Below are 21,453 nucleotides of genomic sequence, written 5' to 3'. Positions count from 1 at the left end.
GATGTGCGTGTGCTAAGTCACTTCAGTCATATGCAACTGTTTGCCACTCCGTGGACTGTAGCCCACCAGACTCCTCTGTCCATGGGATTCTCCAGGCAAGGATACTGGAGTGGGTTGCCATGCCCTTCTCCAGGGGTCTTCCCAAGCCAGGGATCGAACCCTCGTCTCCTGTGGCTCCTGCATTGCAGGGGGATTCTTTACTGATAAGCCATGGGGAAAGCCCAGTGGCATCACAGGTAAGAGGCCTAAATGTAAACATTATTTATGGAGGGTATGCTGCGTGACAAGCCAACCTAAAGTCTCACTGGCTTCCAACAATAGACTTTTTATTTCTTACTTGCAAGTTTATGATCAGATAAAAGAATGTGCATTCAGTCAGCCAAAGGTAGTCCGATGGTTGGTCCTGTCAATGGTGTGGTGAAGTCTATTCCTTTACAGGGACACATGGCAGGAATGGTTAATAACAGTGATGTGAAGGAGTGAATGGGTAACTATGAATAACAACCAATCTATCATAGTAAAACTATAAACAACATTAATAGAAAAAATGTGGGGAGGTATTTTTATAACATTAAAATACCTTGGACTTGGGGGTACAAATTATAATGTAAAATACTGATAACTTCAAACAAATAAAAAATAAGACTGAAGATAGAAAAGTTAGTCAATAAATTGGGAAAGGCAGTTAGCATGATACTTCATTACTTCCTGGAATACAATAAGAACTCATACATACATATAAGAAAGGAAAACACTGTATGTTTCAAGAGAACAGAAATTTTTCTCTGCCCTGATTGCTGTTGTATCCCCAGAACTCAGATGAGTGCCTGGCAATACTGACCCTTCCTCCTTAGCGTTTATTCTGCCTCAAGATTCACGTCCCATCTGCCCAAGTCTCCAAGACAGACATTAATTTCCTGTTGCTGCTGTAAGTAGTACATGTTTAGGGGCTTAAAATGACACACGTTTATTCTCTAACTGTTCCGAAGGTTAGAGTTCAGAATCAGTCTCCCTGGCCAGGAGGTCAGCAGGGCTGGCTCCTTCTGCAGATTTGCCTGCGTTCCTTGGTGCCTGGCTCCCTCCTCCATGTTCAAAGGTGTCATCACGTCTGCTTCATTGACTGCGTCTGTCCTCACACTACCTTTTTTGTTTTTGACGCTCATGCCTCCTGTTATCAGACCCTCATGATTACGTTGGGCACACTCAGATAATTCAGGATCATCTCCTTATTTCTCACTCTTTAATCACAGCTGTCAAATGCCTTTTGCCATTTAAGGAAACTTGTTCACAAATTCCATGGATCAGATCATAAACATATTGGTGAGGGGAGCATTATTCAGCCCTCTCCCTGCACCCCAGGCTTTCTCAACGTTGGCACAGTTAGTGCTTTTGAATGGATAATTAATTATTCGCTGTGGTGGCTTGTCCTGAACCCTATGGAATATTTAGTAGCATCTTTTCCCTGGACCCATTAGATCCTAAAACTATCTCCTCCCCCTGGTTGTGACCAAATGTTATGGATCAAGACCCACTGCTTCATGCCCTTCTGGGGATCATTTAATAAAGCAGATCTAAACATGTTAATCTGCTGCACAGAATCCTGTTTGTCCCCCTATTCCTTTCAACAGAATCTCCTACCCTCTCTCATAGAAAGAACCCCTCACACTTAGCATACCATTCAACTTTCCGTAACCTGGCTTCTCTGACTTCTCCCGGCCCCGTCTGCCCCCACTCCCTGTCCTCTTGTCCTTCAGATATTCTTGTAGTTCCCCAGATATGAGATTCTCTCATACCTCCTGGCATTGTAAATATGCTTCCCCCATCTGCCTAAAATTCCCCATTTCCCTTTTCTTTATGCAATGAACTCATACTTATGTGTCTTCAGAATTTGGCTGAGATGCTTGGGACCAAGGTCTCCTCCCCGTGTCTGCTGGGAGCACCTGAGGTTACCTCTATCTGCATGCTGGTGTTTATTTCCTCTTCTCTCTGCACTGGTTGGTGACCTGTCTAGATCTCTGACTTTTATCCATTTCCATGGATCTAGCCATCTTCCTGCAACAAATTCAGGGCCCAATAATTTCACTGCTTTTCAAATTAATGAGGAAATGCTGGCTTTCATGCCTCAACTTGAGCATGCTCTCCAGTAACCGAAACAGATGAGGAATGTTGCTTCAAGATATTTACAAAAATAATACACTTTTCTATTCCAGAACAGAAAATAAATTCATTCTCCTACCCTTTCTCATAGAAAGAACCCCCTACAAAGAGAGTATCTGTGGTGTTTTGTGTTTATGAACTGCTTATTGTTTGTCTCAAATTAAGTTCATGCTCAGAAACTACCTTTGCTTACTAAATTATACTTAAATTAAGAAATGAATTAGAAAACTCCTTCTCATGGAGAGTCTGGCAAAATCACAGTGCCCAATCCTAGACTTCACATCATTGTGAAAAGGTCAGATGTGTCAGAGCAGTTTCGTGGGCCACCTCGGAGCCCATGGTTGGTTCTGCAATTTTGATTTTGACTTTGCAAGAAGAAAACTGTCACCTGGCACTTCCAGCCTTCACAATGAAATGAAATCTGCTGCTTTGCAAAGCTTCAGCATTTGGTATTTGCTTCAAATAATAGACGTGTCAAAAATGGTTTCTGTTGCTATGCATTTTATGCTTCTTCTTATAGCCTAACATTAAAAGTTTCTCTTAATGGGTAGAAACTGGAGACTCTTTAGTAAATATCACTGAAAACACCTGCATGTGATGTTCACTAATGACTATTTCCTCTATTCAGAGCTCAAATTAAGAGCGTGTTCAGAGAGGATGGGTGTTCTCTCTCTACTTGTTAAATATATTCAGGTAACTTATGTAAAACAGAAATTAAAAGAAATTTCCCCCATACTACATTTTTATCATTCAAGCTAAAAACCTGTCCACAGACATTGTAAAGAGAAGAGTAAAAACAAAGTTTCATTACACAAAATGTGTCAAAGCTTAATATGCTAAAGGTGGCTGAGTGGTAAAGAATCCACCTGCCAATGCAGGAGCCATAAGAGATGTGGCTTCAATCCTTGGGTCGGGAAGATCCCCTGGAGAAGGAAATGGCAACGCACTCCAGTATTCTTGCCTGGGAAATCCTGTGGACAGAGGAGCCTGGTGAGTTACAGTCCATTGGGTCACGAAAGAGTTGGACACCACTTAGTGACTAAACAACAACAGCAGATAAGCTAAAGGAAGCTTTTGAGATTGTCTTTAATTCCCATATGAGGCTGACTAAGATGTATGTTTCCTCTAAACCACCATTTCGTAAGTTGTTGCTAAATATATTTGACTGTGTGTAGTGTCATATAATTCGGAGAAGGCAATGGCACCCCACTCCAGTACTCTTGCCCAGAAAATCCCATGGATGGAGGAGCCTGGTGGGCTGCAGTCCATGGGGTGGAGAAGAGTCGGACACGACCGAGCGACTTCACTTTCACTTTTCCCTTTCCTGCATTGGAGAAGGAAATGGCAACCCACTCCAGTGTTCTTGCCTGGAGAATCCCAGGGACAGGGGAGCCTGGTGGGCTGCCGTCTCTGGGGTCGCACAGGGTCGCCCAGAGTCGGACATGACTGAAGTGACTTAGCAGCAGCAGCAGTGTCGTATAAGGGATGTTGCTGAAAACATTTGGCTAAGACCTTGGCTGGCCTGGTTGAATCCCAAGTCTGTAACCTTGAGCATGTTACATAACCTCTTTGAGCCCCAGTTCTTACATTTGTAAAATGTATCTCTAAAGTTTCTTAGAGGATATGCATTCAGCTAGGATTTAAGATTGGGAGAATTTCAGGAAACTGGGATGAAGACAAAAGGTTAAGAAAACATGAGAATTACAGCATGAGCCAAGAAACAGAAAGTACAGAGAACAGCAAATAGAATTTATCCTAATTCCTTGAATTTGTAGTGTTTTGCAGTTTTTGAAGTGCTTTCCTATATCGTACCTTAATTGTGAATTAAAGCAAAAAACATCATGTGGAGGTTTATAAGAAAAGTATGTTTTATTTTACATAAGAAAAAAGTGCGTTCTAGAGAAAATGAATGACTTTTATAAAGTCATCAAGTAATAAATAATGCTTAAGAAGAAACAGAGTCTAAAGCAGAGTAGGTTTACTTGCAATGGTGACATGACTCTTTATAAACACTGCACACGCACAGTGCATGTAAGTTTGCTCCTAACTGCATGTAAGGAGGGATAACAGAGAAATATCCAAAGACTCAAAGGCTAGTCACAGCGAAACAAAGTCTGTCTTGGCCTCGAGGGGCACGTAGTGACATCTCGCAATGTCTTCAGTGTTACTCCCCAGCTCTTAACTCAGCTCTCTGGAGGATGGTAAATCTAATTCTAATTAAAGATTTTATTTGATCCAAATGTGCACCAGTACACACCAGCTAAAGAGAATAAGTCCATGACGAATCAGTAAAATGACTGAAAATTGTGATGGTTATATGTTGACAAATTATTTGATTCTCCTCGCTTCTAGGGATAAAGCTTAATTCTCCTCGCTTACCTTCTGTGGGCTGTTCAGAATGACTGGATTCTAATGAACAGAAGTGAGGGTGTGGGTGTGACACCGCAGAGACAAGGAGTAAAGACCATTACAGCTTTCTCCTTGCCTTCTCGCTTGGATCACATACTCTGGGATGTCACCTGCCATGTCAGGAAAACAGCTGAGCACCCCTCTGGAGAGACCTATAAACTGAGAAACCAAGGCCTCCTGCCAGTAGCTGTGCAAGAGAGCCATCCCTTATATGGGTCTTCTGGCTACAATCAAGCCTTTAGACTGAAACTGCTTGACAAGCACTGATCTAGAACCACTCAGCCCAACCCCTACAAATTCTTGACCTGTAGAACTTTGAAAATATGAAACAAAATAATTTGTTAGATAGCAAAAAAAAAAAACGAATAAAAAGGTAATCCTGAATAAACTGTATGAAGACTCAGTATCAGTTCAGTAGCTCAGTCATGTCCGACTCTCTGCAACCCCATGAACCACAGTAGGCCAGGCTGCCCTGTCCATCATCAAATCCTGGAGTTTACCCAAACTCATGTCCATTGAGTCAGTGATGCTGTCTAACCATCTCATCCTCTGTCGTCCCCTTCTTCTCCTGTCTTCAATCTTTCCCAACATCAGGGTCTTTTCAAAAGAGTCAGCTCTTCTTATCAGGTGGCCAAAATATTGGACTTTCAGCTTTAACATCAGTCCTTCCAAAGAACACGCAGGACTGATTTCCTTTAGGATGGACTGGTTGGATCTCCTTGCAGTCCAAGGGACTCTCAAGAGTCTTCTCCAACACCACAGTTAAAAGCATCAATTCTTCTGTGTTCAGCTTTCTTTATAGTCCAACTCTCACAACCATTCATGACCACTGGAAAAACCATAGCCTTGACTAGTGGACCTTTGTGGACAAAGTAATATCTCTGCTTTTGAATATGCTATCTAGGTTGGTCATAACTTTCCTTCCAAGGAGTAAGCATCTTTTAATTTCATGGCTCCAATCACCATCTGCAGTGATTTTGGAGCCCAACAAAATAAAATTAGTCACTGTTTCCACTGTTTCCCCATCCATCTGCCATGAAGTGATGGGACCAGATGCCATGATCTTCGTTTTCTGAATGTTGAGCTTTAAGCCAACTTTTTCACTCTCCTCTTTTACTTCCATCAAGAGGCTTTTTAGTTCCTCTTCACTTTCTGCCATAAGGGTGGTGTCATCTGCATATCTGAGGTTATTGATATTTCTCCTGGCATCTTGATTCCAGCTTGTGCTTCTTCCAGTCCAGCGTTTCTCATGATGTACTCTGCATATAAGTTAAATAAGCAGGGTGACAATATACAGTCTTGACGTACTCCTTTTCCTATTTGGAACCAGTCTGTTGTTCCATGTTCAGTTCTAACTGTTGCTTCCTGACCTGCATACAGGTTTCTCAAGAGGCAGGTCAGGTGGTCTGGTATTCCCATCTCTTGAAGAATTTTCCACAATTTATGGTGATCCACACAGTCAAAGGCTTTGGCATAGTCAATAAAGCAGAAGTAGATGTTTTTCTCGAACTTTCTTGCTTTTTCGATGATCCAGTGGATGTTGGCAATCTGATCTCTGGTTACTCTGCCTTTTCTAAAACCAGCTTGAACATCTGGAAGTTCACAGTTCACATATTGCTTAAGCCTGGCTTGGAGAATTTTGAGCCTTACTTTACTAGCATGTGAGATGAGTGCAATTGTGCGGTAGTTTGAGCATTCTTTGGCATTGCCTTTCTTTGGGATTGGAAGGAAAACTGACCTTTTCCAGTCCTGTGGCCACTGCTGACTTTTCCAAATTTGCTGACATATTGAATGAGGCACTTTCACAGCATCGTCTTTCAGGATTTGAAATAGCTCAACTGGAATTCCATCACCTCCCCAGCTTTGTTTGTAGTGATGCTTCCTAAGGCCCACTTGACTTCATATTCCAGGATGTCTGGCTCTAGGTGAGTGATCACACCATTGTGATTATCTGGGTTGTGAAGATCTTTTTTGTACAGTTCTTCTGTGTATTTTTCTTACCTCTTCTTAATATCTTCTGCTTCTGTTAGGTCCATACCATTTCTGTCTTTTATTGACCCCATCTTTGCATGAAATGTCCCCTTGGTATCTCTAATTTTCTTGAAGAGATCTCTAGTCTTTCCCATTCTATTGTTTTCCTCTATTTCTTTGTATTGATCGCTGAGGAAGGCTTTGTTATCTTCTTTGCTATTCTTTGGAACTCTGCGTTCAAATGGGTATATCTTTCCTTTTCTTCCTTGCTTTTTGCTTCTCTTCTTTTCATAGCTATTTGTAAGGCCACTGCAGACAGCCATTTTGCTTTTTTGCATTTCTTTCCATGGGGATGGTCTTGATCCCTGTCTCCTGTACAATATCACGAACCTCTGTCCATAGTTTATCAGGCACTCTATCAGATCTAGTCCCTTAAATATATTTCTCACTTCCACTGTATAATCATAAGGGATTTGATTTAGGTCATACCTGAATGGTCTAGTGGTTTTCTCCTCTTTCTTCAATTTCAGTTTGAATTTGGCAATACGGAGTTCATGGTCTGAGCCACAGTCAGCTCCCGGGCTTGTTTTTGTTGACTGTATAGAGCTTCTCCATCTTTGGCTACAAAGAATATAATCAATCTGATTTTGGTGTTGACCATCTTGTGATGTCCATGTGTAGAATCTTCTCTTGTGTTGATGGAAGACGGTGTTTGCTATGACCAGTGCGTTCTCTTGGCAAAACTCTATTAGCCTTTGCCCTGATTCATTTTGTACTCCAAAGCCAAATTTGCCTGTTACTCCAGGTGTTTCTTGACTTCCTACTTTTGCACTCCAGTCCCCTATAATGAAAAGGACATTTTTGGGGGATGTTAGTTCTAAAAGGTCTTGTAGGTCTTCATAGAACGATTCAACCCCAGCTTCTTAGCATTACTGGTCAGGGCATAGACTTGGATTAGCGTGATATTGAATGATTTACCTTGGAATCGAACAGAGATCATTCTGTGGTTTTTGAGATTGCATCCAAGTACTGCATTTCAGACTCTTTGGTTGACCATGGTGGCTACTCCATTTCTTCTAAGGGATTCCTGCCCATAGTAGTAGATATAATGGTCATCTGAGTTAAATTCACCCATTCCAGTCCATCTTACTTCACTGATTCCTAGAATGTCGGCATTCACTCTTGCCGTCTCCTGTTTGACCACTTCCAATTTGCCTTGATTCATGGACCTAACATTCCAGGTTCCTATGCAATATTGCTCTTTACAGCATCGGTCCTTGCTTCTATGACCAGTCCCATCCAGAACTGGGTGCTGTTTTTGCTTTGGCTCCATCCCTTCATTCTTTCTGGAATTATTTCTCCACTGATCTCCAGTAGCATATTGGGCACCTACTGACCTGGAGAGTTCATCTTTCAGTGTCCTATCTTTTTGCCTTTTTATACTGTTCATGGGGTTCTCAAGGCAAGAATACTGGAGCGGTTTGCCATTCCCTTCTCCAGTAGACCACATTCTGTCAGACCTCTCTACCATGACCCGTTCATCTTGGGTGGTCCCACACGGCATGGCTTAGTTTTTTGAGTTAGACAAGGTGTGGTCCATGTGATCAGATTGGCTAGGTGTCTGTGATTGTGGTTTCAGACTGTCTGCCCTCTGATGCCCTCTCTCAGCGCCTACAGTCTTCCTTAGGTTCCTCTTACCTTTGACGTGTGGTATCTCTTCGCGGCTGCTCCAGCAAAGTGCAGCTGCTGTTCCTTACTTTGGACATGGGATAGCTCCTCTCGGCCACGGCCCCTGAGCTTGAGCGTGGGGTAGCTCCTCTTGGCCACCGCCCCTGAGCTTGGGCATATGAAGACTGCCTTCCATCAAAGGGCAGAAATCATGACTGAATTTGGATTGTTAGGTAATAGGATTCTTCCTTGACTATTTTGTAACCTGACCTAGAAGCGTAAACAGTAATTAAACAAGTAAATACAAAGAATCCTGAGCCTGATCCAGCTAACTATTGATGACTAATCTCTCCCTACAGAGAGAAAGACATTACTTTTCCAATTTTTTAATTTAAATCTTTAGTATATATATTCTTCTGGTTTAACAACAGCTGTGATATGCTTACTAAATTATTGATAAATTGACGTTGTGTTTTAATATGCTATATTTTAATTTTGAAAAAGAATTAGATTTTTCATTATTTAAAAAGGTTTATGGAGTCATTATATATTTTCATGTGTGCAACATTGTGTAAATTCGAAAAACTATGCATTGCCTCAAATTTATATAGAGCTGCCTTTTTACAAAGCAATTTCAAATGGTGCTCATCTCGGACATCCCAAAACAGAATATTTGCATGAATTTTTGTAGAGTCTTGCTTAGCTCAGGTATCAAAAAATGAAGAGGATTTTAACATAGACACTAAGATATACTTGGCATATTAGGCCACGTTTTCTAAGACATGCTAAACCTATAGGAGAAAAGTAAAAGCTGCTTGTTGTAAAAACCTTACCCTGAGTCCCTCTGCACCCACCCAAGCCGGAGGAGGGCCTGCAGAAACCTGAGGCCTGCCAGGCCACCTCGGACTTCGGGAAGAATAAGAGAATCAGGTCACAAAACGTGCGTGTACCATGCAGCTCAGGGACAAGGGCAAAACCTCAAAGCAAAGAAAACAAAATTGGAGCTTCTGAGGATGTACAGTTCGGCCCCCAGGGCAGGGTGGTGAGCTAGCAGCAACAATTCTCTCCTTTCTACAGCAGCCCCGCGTCCGGGCCCGAAGGCTGGGCCACTGCGCCTGCGCCGAGAAGCCGGGCCCTCGGGGAGGGTTGGGGGAGGGCGCGGCTGGAGAGGCGGGGCCGGGGCGGGGCCAGGAGCGCGCGAGATTTGAACTTCTCGGAGGAGCTAAGTACCTCCGCGGAGGTGAAGTTACGCGGCAGTTTTCTCGGCTGGCTTTGCAGCTTAGTGGGGCACAGCGCGGGCCCGGGCGATGGTGGAAGGCCCGGGTTGTACTCTAAATGGAGAGAAGATTCGGGCGCGTGTGCGCCCGGGCCAGGCGGTGACTGACGTGCGGGGCCGCGCGCTGCAGGGCCTGGGGGGGCCCGGCTCGCCGCCCGCCGCCTCCGGGCCTGTGGGCTCCTCACAGGTGAGCAGCTTCCGTGTCTCGCTAGGGGACCAGCAGTGGGAGATACAACAAAAAGCCCATCGGGTTTCCAGGGTCCAAAGTGCCTTACTAGTGCGCCTGCGCGGTTGAGGGTTGGTTGCTGGACCGCCGAGTTAAGGCCGCATTGGAGATGCCCAGGTGGGAAGTGATGGAAGGTGTTTTATTCCATGCCACCTTGCGCAGCTTCTTTACAACCCAGCAAAAGATGGTTTCCTTCTGTCCATAGCCGCATTTTCTGCTGTTAATATTATCAACTATTATCTGCTGTTAATATTATCAGATGCCTGCAACCTCTGGTTTTTTTTTTCTGTTTGTTTTTCACGTTTTAAAAACAGTAAGCTTGTAGGATAAAATTCTAGCTTCTCGCCTGCCTAATATTCTGCAACTGAAAATGTATTACAACTAGTATATAATCTTAACATTTCACACAGAAGATTTAGCACCACCCTGTCCACTCAACTCAATATTGCCATCTGATGAAGGGGCAGAGCCATTTTGGATCCCTTAAGCGAATTCATTTCTTTTTAAAGGAAGTTGTAGCACAGCTTCTTGCCACTCAGGCATGCATTGCAGGTGGTGTGATTTTCATTTGGTAAGAACTTAGAACTTGTACTGAAAATATTCTGATTAAACCTCGTGCCTTAAAAGCCCTTCAGATGTACGGATGATTGTATTTCATGAATGCATGCATTATTGCACTGTACTTCAATTTCTCCTGCAAAGCTTCATCATAGCCTTTGGTCTTGGAAGAAAGAGTTGCTTGCTATGAAATTAGCATATGCTTACAGCTTGAAAGAAATGAAGTTCTAAGTCTGAGAAAATACATTTTCAAACTTGGACAAAGAGTAATTTTTGCATCTCCTTCCAACTGCCCTTGTGTTTTATTTATTTTGACTATATGTCAGCTAGTACTCTGTACCTGTTCCTTTATTATAGTGTTTCTTTCAAAATCATTTCAGGATACCACAGAGATGAATCCTGAGTAGTCTCTTAAGAGTATTAATGTTTATAGAAAAATCACTCATTCAACAGAATTTTGAATACTCAAGGAACGTCGGTAACACTTCCCCTTGTGGAGGCTATTCTTTAGTTGGGAAGATACATAGACATTCATTAGGTAAAAACAGAGAGAAATATAAGTTGATAAATTCTCTAAAGTAAAGATACATGGTTCCATGAGAACTTACAGGAAGTTCAGGGATTGCTTTGCTGAGAAAGTAACAATTAAGCTGAGATGTGAAGGGTGAGGAGATACCTAGATCTGAACTGAAGGTTGGCAGGCAGAACACTGTAGGCAATAGCAAAGGAAGAGAGATTGAAAGAAATCTGGTGTGGCTGGAAAGGGGATGATGAGATACAGGGAAAGTGATTTGAAATAAGACAAAATTGAGATTGCTGGTCGAAGTCAGATCCTGGGAATCTACTCATTCTGGAATAATGGGGGTCTTTGAAGGGTGTTAAGATCGAGTGACACTTTGAAAGATCATTCTCCTTGCAAAGGAAAATTATAAGACTGGCAGAAAGCCAGGGTACATGCTGCCTTCTCAGGTGAGGATTACAGGAATCTGAGAAGGCTGCCTGGAGCAAGGAGGAGGGGGCTGGTGACAGAAATGAAGAGAAGGGAACAGAATTGCTATTTTGGAAGTAAAGGGAATAGGGTGTGGTAATGGATATGGCATGAATATGTTACAGATATTATAATTTACATCATTAAACAGTAATATATTCTGTATTAAGTTTTAAGCTATTACTAGCTCCCGAGGATACAAGATGAGTCAGATAAACTTACTTCCTTGAGAATCCCATTTAACGTTTTAAATAGACATTACCTCATTGGTCTTTAGGCCAGACCAGCATGAACATTTCCTTTCCATTTATGATTATCTTCAGTTCCAAGGCATAAAGTGCTTTTGAAGAACTGTTATATATCATTTCATTATAAAAAATAATAACCCCATGATAAAGGATTAACCTGATTCTACAGATAAGGAATGTGAAGCTTGAAGTGAGTTTAAAACAATTAAGTTGCCCAGTATCACATGACTAGGAAGGGCTGAACCAGGTTTAATCTCCATTCTTTCAAACTCCAAACCCTACACTTTCAACCATAGTTCCCCTCAGTTATAAAAGGTTCAGTAGGAAAATGACTGATTCATTTTGGCAAGAATACCATACTGCTCAGCATATAGTGGTGACTACTTATTAATTAGAGAAGTGAGACGTTGGGTTTTTGGCTGATCTGCCACCATTTTTACTTCTGTTCAGTTTAGCCAGTTGGCTTACCTACTTTGGTAATGCTAATGGCTTCCATTCCCATATTCACAGTGCAGCCTGATAATATAATGCAGATGCTTTGTCAGTGGTTGGGCAATTAATAATATCACTTGGAAGCAATCACTGAACATTACTATATTTAATACTTTGACATAAAGAGGTATTAAAAGTTGGAATAGGTCTTTATGATTTGGAATCAAAAATCTTGTTCTATGGGAACTGGCTTTGAAAATCAATAAGAAATGAATAACCCCTTTGTGAAAATCAATATGGAATTAATAATCTCTTTATCATTGGGAATATTCTAAATGTTTTGCCATAGCTTCACTTTATGGGCCCTTGATCTAAAGAAATAATAATCTTTGTAAACATGAAGGGTCTTTGCATTTTAGAGGGGCATTGAATCCACAGTGTTAGTCGCTCAATCGTGTCTGACTTTTTTGAGATCCCGCCAGGCTTCTCTGTCCATGGAATTCTCCAGGCAAGAATACTAGAATGGGTAGCCATTCCCTTTTCCAGGGGATCTTCCCGACCCAGGGATTGAACCCAGGTCCCCCACACTGCAGGCAGATTCTTTACCGATTGAACCACCAGGGAAGCCCTATAGTAAATTTCATCAAAATGTGGTAGGTTGTCACAGATGTCTGGCATGATCACTACTTAAATAGGTGATCCCATGTTTCCTAGACCTTTATGCCTGAGCCTTAAAACTATTTAAAGGTTTCTGCTACTGACTTGAAATCGTTAGTTTTCACAAGGCAGCAGTTGAAAAATAATAACTGCATATGGTCTTCTTTATATTGCAATAAACATGAAAAAGTACAAAGGAGAGTTAAATAAATACTAATTGGGCATTTAAAATAAATGAGTTAAACTCCAGATAATCATTGTACCAAAAAGAAGAATCCCACCTGTGTAGCTACTGTTGTAATGAATTAGCTACTGTGGCCTGTAGTCGTTCTCTTGGCTCAGGTTTGAAGTTCATGGAGAGCATGTTCTAAGGCATGTCTCCTTGTGACAGGTGACCCCCATTTTGAAGAAGAAAGCCTAGCCATAGAAGCCCAGTGTTTGCTAGTCGTCCATGCACTACATCACTTCTGAGTTTTGATCCACTGTCTTGTCAGCATAAAATTATGCAACTCTGTAAGCACATTGCATAAAACTCTGCTGGAGCTTTTGGAACCTTATGGTAAGAAACAACACTGGAATATAAATGAACATGTCTGCTTAATGAGCTGTGAAGAGTCAATCCTTCGATTTTAATTGTTGGGTGCATACAATATTTTGGTGATATCGGTGTGTAATCTGCATATGTTTTCAGTTTCCTTTCACAAAACAGAATATGAAACAGAGTTTATAAGCATTCATTTCATTTGAAACATGATTCTCTGGTTACTCTCTCTCTCCTTAAGGTTTGATATATGTATATAATATGCTAGCTATTCTTACTCATCTTGATATGCTCTTCACAGTGTCTGAGTTATTTAGTAAACATTTGAATGGATGGAGAAGAGCAAAGTTTTAAATAGTGCAAAAATAGTTTTGATGAAAGATTTTAAAATAAATTCAATTTGGAATCTTTCTCTATGAGTGTGTATTTTGTTATGCATGTTAAATGGAAATTTCTATTACACGAAAATAATGAAGCCACATAATAAAAGTTTTCCTCCCTCCTTTCTCTTTGTAGTGGACGAAGTGGAATTCATAATTCATTTGATTGCCATTATATGAAGGAATGAGCTTATCCACAGAGATTAATTTTCTGGCTAAATGAAGCTTATTCGTTTAAATCTAGAAAGAGGTTTTTTTAACTTGTATATAACATGTATAATAGTATTTGCTTACATTCTTCCATGGATCCGGGTAATGGTTTCATCTTAATAACTCAGGATCATTGCTACCAGCATTCAGCATTACATGGAGTCATAGAGCAAGAGTGAACAGAGAACGGTTAAGGAAGCTCAGGGAGATGATTCTCCACAGCCATTGGAGCTTTTAGTGAACCCTAAAGTGTTGGGGATGATGTAGAGAAAACATCTGATCATCTTGATTTTTGAATTCCAGCTCCTATGTTGCTTATACTCACATCTTTGCCTATTTGGTCAGAATCAGATTATAGGACACATAAAACTCTTAGCTTAGTGCCTAGTAAAATAAGAAGTAATAGTAGTGTTAGTCACTCAGTTGTGTCGACTCTTTGTGACTCTGTGGACTGTTGCCTGCCCTCCAGGCTCCTCCATCAATGGGATTCTCCAGACAAGAGTACTGGAGTGCATCGCCATTCCCTTCTCCAGGGATCTTCCTGACCCAGGGATCAAACCCAGGTCTCCTGCATCGCAGGCAGATTCTTTACTGTCTGAGCTGCAGTAAATGTCCTGGTAATTGTTCCTTTTTCTCCTAGATCAGGGCCTTCTCACCAGACCCACCTATCTGGTGATGACTTTATGAAGGGGTAATGCTCAAAATTCTCCAAGCCAGGCTTCAGCAATATGTGAACCATGAACTTCCTGATGTTCAAGCTGATTTTAGAAAAGGCAGAGGAACCAGAGATCAAATTGCCAACATCCGCTGGATCATAGAAAAAGCAAGAGAGTTCCAGAAAAACATCTATTTCTCCTTTATTGACTATGCCAAAGCCTTTGACTATGTGGATCACAATAAACTGTGGAAAATTCTTCAAGAGATGGGAATACCAGACCACTTGATCTGCCTCTTGAGAAATTTGTATGCAGGTCAGGAAGCAACAGTTAGAACTGGACATGGAACAACAGACTGGTTCCAAATAGGAAAAGGAGTTCGTCAAGGCTGTATATTGTCACCCTGTTTATTTAACTTCTATGCAGAGTACATCATGAGAAACGCTGGACTGGAAGAAGCACAAGCTGGAATCAAGATTGCCGGGAGAAATATCAATAACCTCAGATATGCAGATGACACCACCCTTATGGCAGAAAGTGAAGAGGAACTAAAAAGCCTCTTGATGGAAGTAAAAGAGGAGAGTGAAAAAGTTGGCTTAAAGCTCAACATTCAGAAAACGAAGATCATGGCATCCGGTCCCACCACTTCATGGGAAATAGATGGGGAAACAGTGGAAACAGTGTCAGACTTTATTTTTCTGGGCTCCGAAATCACTGCAGATGGTGACTGCAGCCATGAAATTAAAAGATGCTTACTCCTTGGAAGGAAAGTTATGACCAACCTAGATAGCATATTCAAAAGCAGAGACATTACTTTGCCAACAAAGGTCCGTCTAGTCAAGGCTATGGTTTTTCCTGTGGTCATGTATGGACGTGACAGTTGGACTGTGAAGAAGGCTGAGCATCAAAGAATTGATGCTTTTGAACTGTGGTGTTGGAGAAGACTCTTGAGAGTCCCTTGGACTGCAAGGAGATCCAACCAGTCCATTCTGAAGATCAGCCCTGGGATTTCTTTGGAAGGAATGATGCTAAAGCTGAAACTCCAGTACGTTGGCCACCTCATGCAAAGAGTCGACTCATTGGAAAACACTCTGATGCTGGGAGGGATTGGGGGCAGGAGGAGAAGGGGATGACAGAGGATGAGATGGCTGGATGGCATCACTGACTCGATGGACGTGAGTCTGAGTGAACTCCAGGAATTGGTGATGGACAGGGAGGCCTGGCGTGCTGCGATTCATGGGGTCGCAAAGAGTCGGACATGACCTGATCTGAATCTTTTGGTGTAATCATATTGTGTATAAAACATTTAGCCTCAGGGTTAGTGCTTAGTGTAAGTAAGCATAACAGCCTCTGCTCTTACAAAATTGTAGAACATATTTTTACGTAAAGACCTCTTTTGGGGGGCTTAGAGACCATTTTAAAGTTAGGTTTTTTTGATAGTTCAAATGGATAGATAAGTGGCTTGTGATTACTAAAAGTATTGTTGTATTGGGGGTAAAAAGCATGTGGGGGACCAAAAGGAGAGACTGTGATTATAAATATGATATATTTTTCCTCTCTAGGGGAAATATGTAACTGTGCTAGAGTTGAACCATTTATCTGTGGAAAAGTCTTATTCTGTTCTGAAAAGTTCATCTTCCTTGTTCACCCATGGATAGGCAGGATAAATGGTAATCAGCACAATAAATTATGTGCTGTCTCCAAAGATATATGTTGTTTTGATGATTTCCTATTATTAAGCCACTTGAAAATGGGAAGGTGAACCCTTCTCAATCATACTTAAAATTATGGCAAAGGATATTTTCTTCTCTTATTTCAGGGGGAAAAAAAAGAATGAAATGTTCAGATAATACAGTAACAAGTTTATAACGGTCAAAATGAGAAAGTGAGGTATATATTGGACAATTGTGTACAGTTACAGCAAAGATAATAGGCTTGTGGGGATTAATTTTTGAATTTGCATGGGCTGTTGAATGTTGTATGAAGAGGTGATAACCCCAGTTTCTACAGTAGGGCAAGTGAATCTCTTGTAATTCTTAGGTTTATTGCAAAAGCCTTGCCCCATTTGTACATAAGAGCTCTCAAAATAAATGGAACAAACCATCACTGGTACATAAGAATTTATCCCTCAAATGGTGTTTTAAAAGAAAAAAAAATAGTTAAAAATGTATGCAGGTGTTTGAGATGGTCAGTTATAAGTTGAAATTTTTGTTTTGCCTGGAGTATATTCTCTAGAGCAGATTATTTTAGAAATGATAGTGTACTGGGGATCAGGTGATTTGGGTCAAGTGCCCACATGATAGACAGTTTGTATCATCTGCCTCAGAACCCAAATAAGGTATTAGAATAGATGTTTTCAAAGCAGTCATTTAAATGCTAAGTAAACATCTTAAGTAAAAACCAGGGCAGGCTGGGACTGCTTGCTGAAATCCTAAACCTTCCCGTAAATTTCTTTTTACTTAATGGGAAATTCTGATTAACTATAATATTTTACATCCACCTAGCTTTTGGTAGTAACTTGGTACTCCTATATTTAAGCCTCATTTCTTTGAAGATAATTAGAAAATAAGAGACTAGGATTTAATAATTCTCAAAGGAGCTAAAACAGTTGGTGGAACAGAAGTTTTTGCCAAGAAACCTTGGGAAAGGTATAGCAAGATGGGGATGATGGGTGGGGAATACCAAGAGGGCAGGAGGGAGGGATCTGGTTCACAGATGTTTCCTGAGCTCCAGGCATCGTGTGAAGCGCCCAGGGATAAGGAAACACCATAGCTGCTGTCCACAAGGAGCTCACAGACAAAAAAGGGAGAAACACGAGTCTCAGACACTTGTTCAGTCGGTAAGTGCCAGCGCAGTGGTTGTAGAAAGCCCTGTGCTGGGTTTGGCAGGTAGAAAGCCTCAAGATGATTCTGCTTCCCAGACAGGGAAATTCTAGTCCCAGCGAGTGTACTGGAGTGTATAGCGAGTGACACACCGTGTATGTGAGCAGGGAAGAGGTTGTGCTAACATGTCTTTTTAATTCCCAAGCACCTCATCAAGTATTAAAAAACTAATTCTGACACACAGTTGAGCCAAGGGCTCGAGGCGTCTGGAGCTGGAGCAGGCTGTGCCACAGAAGGCACTGGACGGTGTCAGGTCTGTGTGTTTCCACAGCTCCGGCCTCTCCACCTGTGATCATTCCCCACCTGCCCTCTGCTGACATCTGTATTGTCATAGTCACCTTCACCTTCTTCAGGCCCAAAACATCTTTTTTCAGTATTTGTAGAGACTTTAATATCATCCCTTTCCACATTCTGTTTTTGGTGTCCTATTCTGCGTTATTTTTGATCATAGAGACTAGAGTACAAACCAGCACACCTGTGAAGATTTGGCTTCTGGTTCCTTGCAGCTCTGTCCATCAGGACACCATGGTTCACTTCTCGTGGACAGTTGTGTGAAGAGACTTTCTGGTGTCATGCATTTTAAGTATATTGGCATTTGTGTTTTGTTGACTCATCCTCCTATGTACAAGCAATGTATGTCTAAGGGCACATGCTCCTCTTTGTCTTGTTAATAAGTGGTCCAGGAACCCTAACATTTGGGAGGGCCTTCTGCTGAATCCTCCTTTGGCTGGAGAGACATTTCCCATGGTCAGATCCATTAGACTTCCTAAAACCTCTGATGGTTGGCAGTAATTGGACAGCATGTAGATGCATACTCCAGGACAGCCTGTGATGTCTTAACAGATTAATACTATATGGAAAAGCTCTCTTTTTAATCTGCCCCTCAATCTTCATCTAGAGGGCATTTCAGCCGTGCTTTCCGTTAGCTACACATGGAACCAAACTCCCTCAGGACTGTAGGAACTAATAGGAATATCTAGCACAGAGTTAGAAATTTCCCAGGGAAAATCTAGGATAAAAATCAGGATAAGCTAGATTTGGATTTCTTCCTAATAGACATTATTAGGAACCCTGGCATTTAACTTTGAGCAAGAAAAAGTAGAGGTTTTCATTAAGAACCCATATTTCCCCCTTCCCCAGGGTTTTATGGTTTCTTTTAATTTATACCTTCTGAAATGGACGTTACAGTGGTTTAAGAATACGTGGCACAAAATTTTTTGATATGAATTGTACTCAGAGATTTTGTTCAGCTAATTATAACAAAACCCAATGATGTGTTACTGTTGAATTACATCTGGGTGTTTTGATAATGGGAAGGTTTTAGATGGCCCAGTCTAGTCATTGAACAGTGAGCAGTTAGTTATCCTTACAGAGTGGGAAACTTCCCCAGAATATGATCTGGTTTTCAGATATCTAGAATAAGGCCTCGCAAGGCCTCACACATAGTAGAAAGTCAACAAGCTTTTCTAAAATGAATAAATCCAGTTCAACAGCCCTGAATGGTACATTTTTTATGTGGAGGGTGTGTGTCCAGATGCCACCTGCCATCTTTATCCTTAGAGGATGTCAAAGTTGTAGATAGCCAAGTGAGTGACATGAACTGTGGTAGCTGTTGGCTGATAATTTTAAACTAAATGGTGTTAAGTTCTTGCAAAATGGTTAATTTAGTTCTGTGAGCAGACTTCCAGGGAGACATTGCTGCTGCTAAGTCACTTCAGTCATGTCTGACTCTGTGTGACCCCATAGATGGCAGCCCACCAGGCTCCGTTGTCCCTGGGATTCTCCAGGCAAGAACACTGGAGTGGGTTGCCATTTCCTTCTCCAATGCATGAAAGTGAAAAGTGAAAGTGAAGTCGCTCAGTTATGTCCAACTCTTAGCGACCCCCTGGACTGCAGCCTACCAGGCTCCTCTGTCCATGGGATTTTCCAGGCAAGAGTACTGGAGTGGGGTGCCATTGCCTTCTCCGTCCAGGGAGACATTAGGGACCCATTTACTATTTTATTAGGTATGGTAACACCACTGTCTATTTCAAGGTTATCGTCTCTGTCTCTGCCAGGAGCCATTACAGAACTTGGTAAAGCCAGATCAAGGAGAGAACAGGAGGTCTGAACACTGGGGTCATGGTGCACACAGGTGCTTAGGGAAACATAGGGATGTGCACTCAACCTGGAACAGGGAGAGACTCCCTCACGAGGGAATCAAGCGCAGGCTGTGAGGGTTCCGTATGTCCCAGAAAGGAAGTATCCTAGGTTCAAGGCAGGGCGAAGGGTGTGCGGACTGGCATGGTGACCTTTTCCTGCATATGGGATAGATGATGGGTTTTAGATTTAACTTGTAAAGCTTAAAGAAGATGCAAACACTGGGGTGACAGTCATAGCACATTATCTCCTAACCAAAAAGTGGGGGATGCTGCTGTGGTGTCCAGGGCTGTGCGTGTGAACCAGGGCCAGATTCCCACCAGCCTTCTTCACTGGGAACCCGAACAAAAGTCAGAGGACTTCAGAGGACATGGTTAAAACCAGTTGCTAGTAAAGGATACTGGGAGAGATAAGAGGCTGTTGGCTCTAGAGTGACAGACACACAGGCCCCTGAACCATTAATTTAGAAAAGGAAGGTTTAAAAGGTCATAAGACGTTATGGCCAAAATCCTGAAAAATATAAAACCTAGTCTATGTTGAGGCAAAGGTTATTCAAAACTGATCTATATCTGCTCTATTAATCATCATCTTCAAAGTCTCTGGGCTAATTTATGAGAATTTTTAAATACTAATTGGTTGTCATGGAAACCCACCTCAAAACTACTGTTGTAATCTACACTTGGTTTGAAGTGTATGCAAGAGACAGCAAAAAGTCTTATTCAGTAGAAAAATATCAAATTCTTGGTGCTTCTCAGTTTAGGGTTCTAAGTGATTTATTTATAAAAATAAGGCAAATGTGAAACAATGTTTTTCCCTCACTGAGTACTCAGGCTTGCTGTGCCAGTACTTCATAACCACTGACTGGTGCTAGAGTTTATCCAACTCTTTGTGATCCCATGGAATGCAACACCCCAGGCTTCCCTGTCCATCACCAACTCCTGGAACTTGGTCAGACTCATGTCCATTGAGTTAGTGATGCCATCCAAACATCTCATCCTGTCGTCCCCTTCTCCTCCTGCCTTCAATCTTTGCCAGCATCAGGGTCTTTTCAAATGAGTCAGTTCTTCACATCAGGTGGCCAAAGTATTGGAGTTTCAGCTTCAACATCAGTCCTTCCACAGGACTGATTTCCCTTAGGATGGACTGGTTGGATCTCCTTGCAGTCCAAGGGACTCTCAAGAGTCTTCTCCAACACCACAGTTCAAAAGCATCAGTTCTTTAGCGCTCAGCTTTCTTTTTGGTCCGGGTCTCACATCCATACATGATTACTGGAAAAACCATAAGTTTGACTAGATGACCTTTGTTGCAAAGTAATGTCTCTGCTTTTTAATATGCTATCTAGGTTGCTCATAACTTTTCTTCCAAGGAGCAGGCGTCTTTTAATTTCATTGCTGCAGTCACCATCTGCAATGATTTTGGAGCCCAAGAAAATAAAGTCTGTCACTGTTTCCACTGTTTCCCAATCGATTTGCCATGAAGTGATGGAACTGGATGCCATAATCTTAGTTTTGTGAATGTTGAGCTTTAAGCCAACTTTTCCACTCTCCTCTTCACTTTCATCAAGAGGCTGTTCAGTTCCTCTTTGCTTTCTGCCCCTAGAGTGGTATCATCTGCATATCTGAGGTTATTGATATTTCTCCCATAGTCTTGATTCCAGCTTATACTTCATCCAGCCCAGCATTTCACATGATGTACTCTGCATAGAAGTTAAATAAGCAGGGTGACAGTGTACAACCTTGAGGTACTCCTTTCCCAATTTGGAATTAGTCTCTTGTTCCATGTCTGGTTCTAACTTGTTTCTTGACCTACTACAGATTTCTCAGGAGTCAGGTAAAGTGGTTTGGTATCACCATCTCTTTAAGAATTTGCACAGTTTGTCGTGATCCACACAGTCAGAGGCTTTGGCATAGTCAATGAAGCAGAAGTAGATGTTTTTCTGGAACTCTCTTGGTTTTTCTATGATCCAAAGGATGTTGGCAGGCAATTTGATCTCTTGTTCCTCTTCCTTTTCTAAGGAGGTTTGAACATCTGGACGGAGAAAGCAATGTCACTCCG

The 21,453-nt window shown here is 41.7% G+C and overlaps 1 protein-coding gene across 4 annotated transcripts in view; it reads left to right on the top strand.

The window, feature by feature from the left end:
* The window catches only part of NEIL3 (nei like DNA glycosylase 3), a 527,805-nt gene that overhangs the window by 472,147 nt on the left and 34,205 nt on the right, over positions 1-21,453 (top strand). Inside the window, exon 1 of one of the 4 annotated variants that reach the window (XM_005887169.2) lies at positions 9,416-9,668. The exons of 2 other annotated variants lie outside the window; for them this stretch is intronic. In XM_005887169.2, the coding sequence (XP_005887231.2) occupies positions 9,513-9,668 (156 nt within the window). In that variant the 5' untranslated portion in view covers positions 9,416-9,512. Of the gene's footprint in view, positions 1-9,415; positions 9,669-21,453 lie in introns of those variants that run through there. One more of the 4 variants, XM_070364104.1, reaches the window with a different exon arrangement.

This window comes from Bos mutus, chromosome 27, assembly GCF_027580195.1.
Source record: "Bos mutus isolate GX-2022 chromosome 27, NWIPB_WYAK_1.1, whole genome shotgun sequence".
NCBI classification, from domain to species: domain Eukaryota; kingdom Metazoa; phylum Chordata; class Mammalia; order Artiodactyla; family Bovidae; genus Bos; species Bos mutus.
The sequence above is the reverse complement of the archived record's forward strand: the minus strand, read 5'-3'. Positions and strand labels throughout refer to the sequence as shown.